The following is a 2,500-nucleotide window of genomic DNA, read 5'->3' as shown; positions in this document are numbered from 1 at the left end:
GTTTTTTTTTTTTTATCTTCTTTCTGTTTTGCACCAGGAAAGAGGTTTTTACCATACCCAGAAGAACTGATACAAGTAAATGGCAACATGCCTCAAGCTGTATGATGTTTGGCTGACAGCATTAACCTGTAGATCTGAAAACATGGCTTGTCTAATTGTTCACTTTACTTAGTTTATAGCTTTTCAACTCTTATGAGTATGTTTTGTTATTCACTATTAGTTTTATTACTTATTTTATATTATTAAATACATTGCAAAACATATTTCTTTCATTTTGAGAATTTAAAACTAAAATATGAAAAGTAAGCATGTAACCTACATGAGCATCAAAAACCCTGCAACGGAACTGCTATTGTCTGTCATTAAAACTTAATCTAGGGAACAACATGGACTAGCTGCTGGCTTGAGAATTGTACCACAATGCCCTTGATGGATTCTGCTTTAAACTCAATTGCCCATGGTTATCCTATCCATGCAGACAGTCATGTTGCCAAGGTGGGAATGTCAAACTACAAAAAGATGCAGTGACCTTCCCACTGGGGAAAATGAATGCCATAGGCAGCAATGGGGTGCACAGCACATACTTCCACATGATGGATGGAGAAGTCAAAGCTGCTGGGGAAACTTGTCATTGCCACTTCCGTTCTCAGAGTCTGGTTACTGTTAACGCATCAGGGAATCCAAGAAATGCTCCTATTTCTTAAAAGTGGATGGTATAGCTTACAGACAGACTGTATATTTAACCAACACATGTTATTCAAATCAGGCTTTGATGGGCTTTATGGTCTGTTCATGTTTAGCAGAAGCATGCACTACACTACTATGCATTTAAGATGACAGAAGTTCCAAATATATGTGTCACACTGGAACAGATATTATCCTGGAGGACATGGTATGACCAATACAAAATACTGTACCCACTTCAATGTTTCAAAGGATTTTGAAATCACACTATTTAAACATGCACTACAGTACTCCACTTTCTATCCAATGTTTAGTAAACAATGAGCAGTGACATGTTTGACATCACTGATTAGGGAGAGACATTTCTTACATACACATTTCTGAAACCCACAATACATTAATTTTTAATGCCCCCTCTCTCTTGGCTCCATTAAAAAAGATGGAAAGGCAAATATTTTAAAGTAATTAATGATACAGTTAGCTGCTAAATATTAATAGGAACAGTCTTGCATAAAATATAACATAGAAACCCTCCAATGCAGACATAAGAGTAATTAAAGTTGAATTCATAATTACTTGCATTTATAGGGTATATTGTTATTCTCAGGCCATTGTAAACTTGTTAGTTGTATTAGTACGCTACACATATGCAATTTATTACTCATTTCTAGATTTAATACACGTATAACATACTAGGATTTGTAGTTGTTAAGTACTAGTTAGTTTTATCTATTAATGATATCTGTATGTAAAACTGTCTATTAAATCACTTTTAATACTGTCATTTTGGTTATACCTGGCTAGCACTGAACTGGCAAGTGTCAATTGAGTCTATGGGTCATGATTTGAAATGTGTGTGCAGTCAAGGGCATATTTTCTGCGGGGAATAAAACTTTTGTTACAGTATAAAAACGTTGCATGACAATATAGAACCACCACAAATAAAATGTTATCCTAGGTTTCAGAAAGGAGCAATTACTATTTTATTCCTCTTTAAAATGATCTTTCTTCAAAATAGGGTCCTTTGTCTTTTGTTTGATAAGTGTATCAAATTAATACACTAATACAAGTGTTTAATATAACATAAGTATAAGCACTGCGATTTTACTTACATGTGGGGCGGTGGAGAATAGCCTGGACTGCTATTCCCATTGCTGTCAAGGTGGTCCAGTGAACCATTGAGGTCTTCATGGGCTGCCTGCAGTAAACTACTTGAGCTAGTGTGTATCAGGCCTGGGTTACCAAGCAATGGTAAACTACTTTCTGCTAATGCAGCCTAACAAAAAGGAAAGCAGAAATAATAGATTATGCCATGTTGTGAAGCAGCAAAACGTTGGTGTTTAACACAGAATTTAATTTTAATTGGTGCTTTAAAAAAAAAAAAAAAGCAGTTAATAGTTTACTGCTTAGCAGATCATGGTCTTCGGAATATTAATAAAGTTCAATCGCTATAGTACTTGCACCAATTTCCTCTACCAAGATCTGAAACTGACAGATATGAATGATGATCTCCATAGCAACCCATCATAAATTGATGGAATTTTTCTGTATTCATAGAAAATTCATATAAATATACTGGTAAATGATAAAGTCCTCATCATGTCCAGCAAGGTAGCTAAAATAGGCTTTTAAATACAGTACAGTTATGTCTGAATTGATGAGGGCATGTAATATATAGGGAACTACTGTTAATAAATAAATAAATAAATAAAGCTTCAAATCTTTCCTATAATACACAGATTGCTTTATTAAGAAATAAAGTTCTGATGTAAGGTGATTGATAGAGTGCATTAGAGATTCTAAATGAAAAAAAAAT

At 34.2% G+C, this 2,500-nt stretch overlaps 1 protein-coding gene across 7 annotated transcripts in view; it reads right to left on the bottom strand.

Moving 5' to 3' along the window:
• The window catches only part of foxp2 (forkhead box P2), a 147,157-nt gene that overhangs the window by 4,794 nt on the left and 139,863 nt on the right, over positions 1–2,500 (bottom strand). For all 7 annotated transcript variants that reach the window (XM_041254524.1, XM_041254521.1, XM_041254526.1 and 4 more), the window contains one exon: positions 1,797–1,960. In XM_041254524.1, the coding sequence (XP_041110458.1) occupies positions 1,797–1,960 (164 nt within the window). The remainder of the gene's footprint in view (positions 1–1,796; positions 1,961–2,500) is intronic.

The sequence above is a fragment of the Polyodon spathula genome, chromosome 7 (genome assembly GCF_017654505.1).
Source record: "Polyodon spathula isolate WHYD16114869_AA chromosome 7, ASM1765450v1, whole genome shotgun sequence".
Taxonomy (NCBI): Eukaryota; Metazoa; Chordata; class Actinopteri; order Acipenseriformes; family Polyodontidae; genus Polyodon; species Polyodon spathula.
The sequence above is the reverse complement of the archived record's forward strand: the minus strand, read 5'-3'. Positions and strand labels throughout refer to the sequence as shown.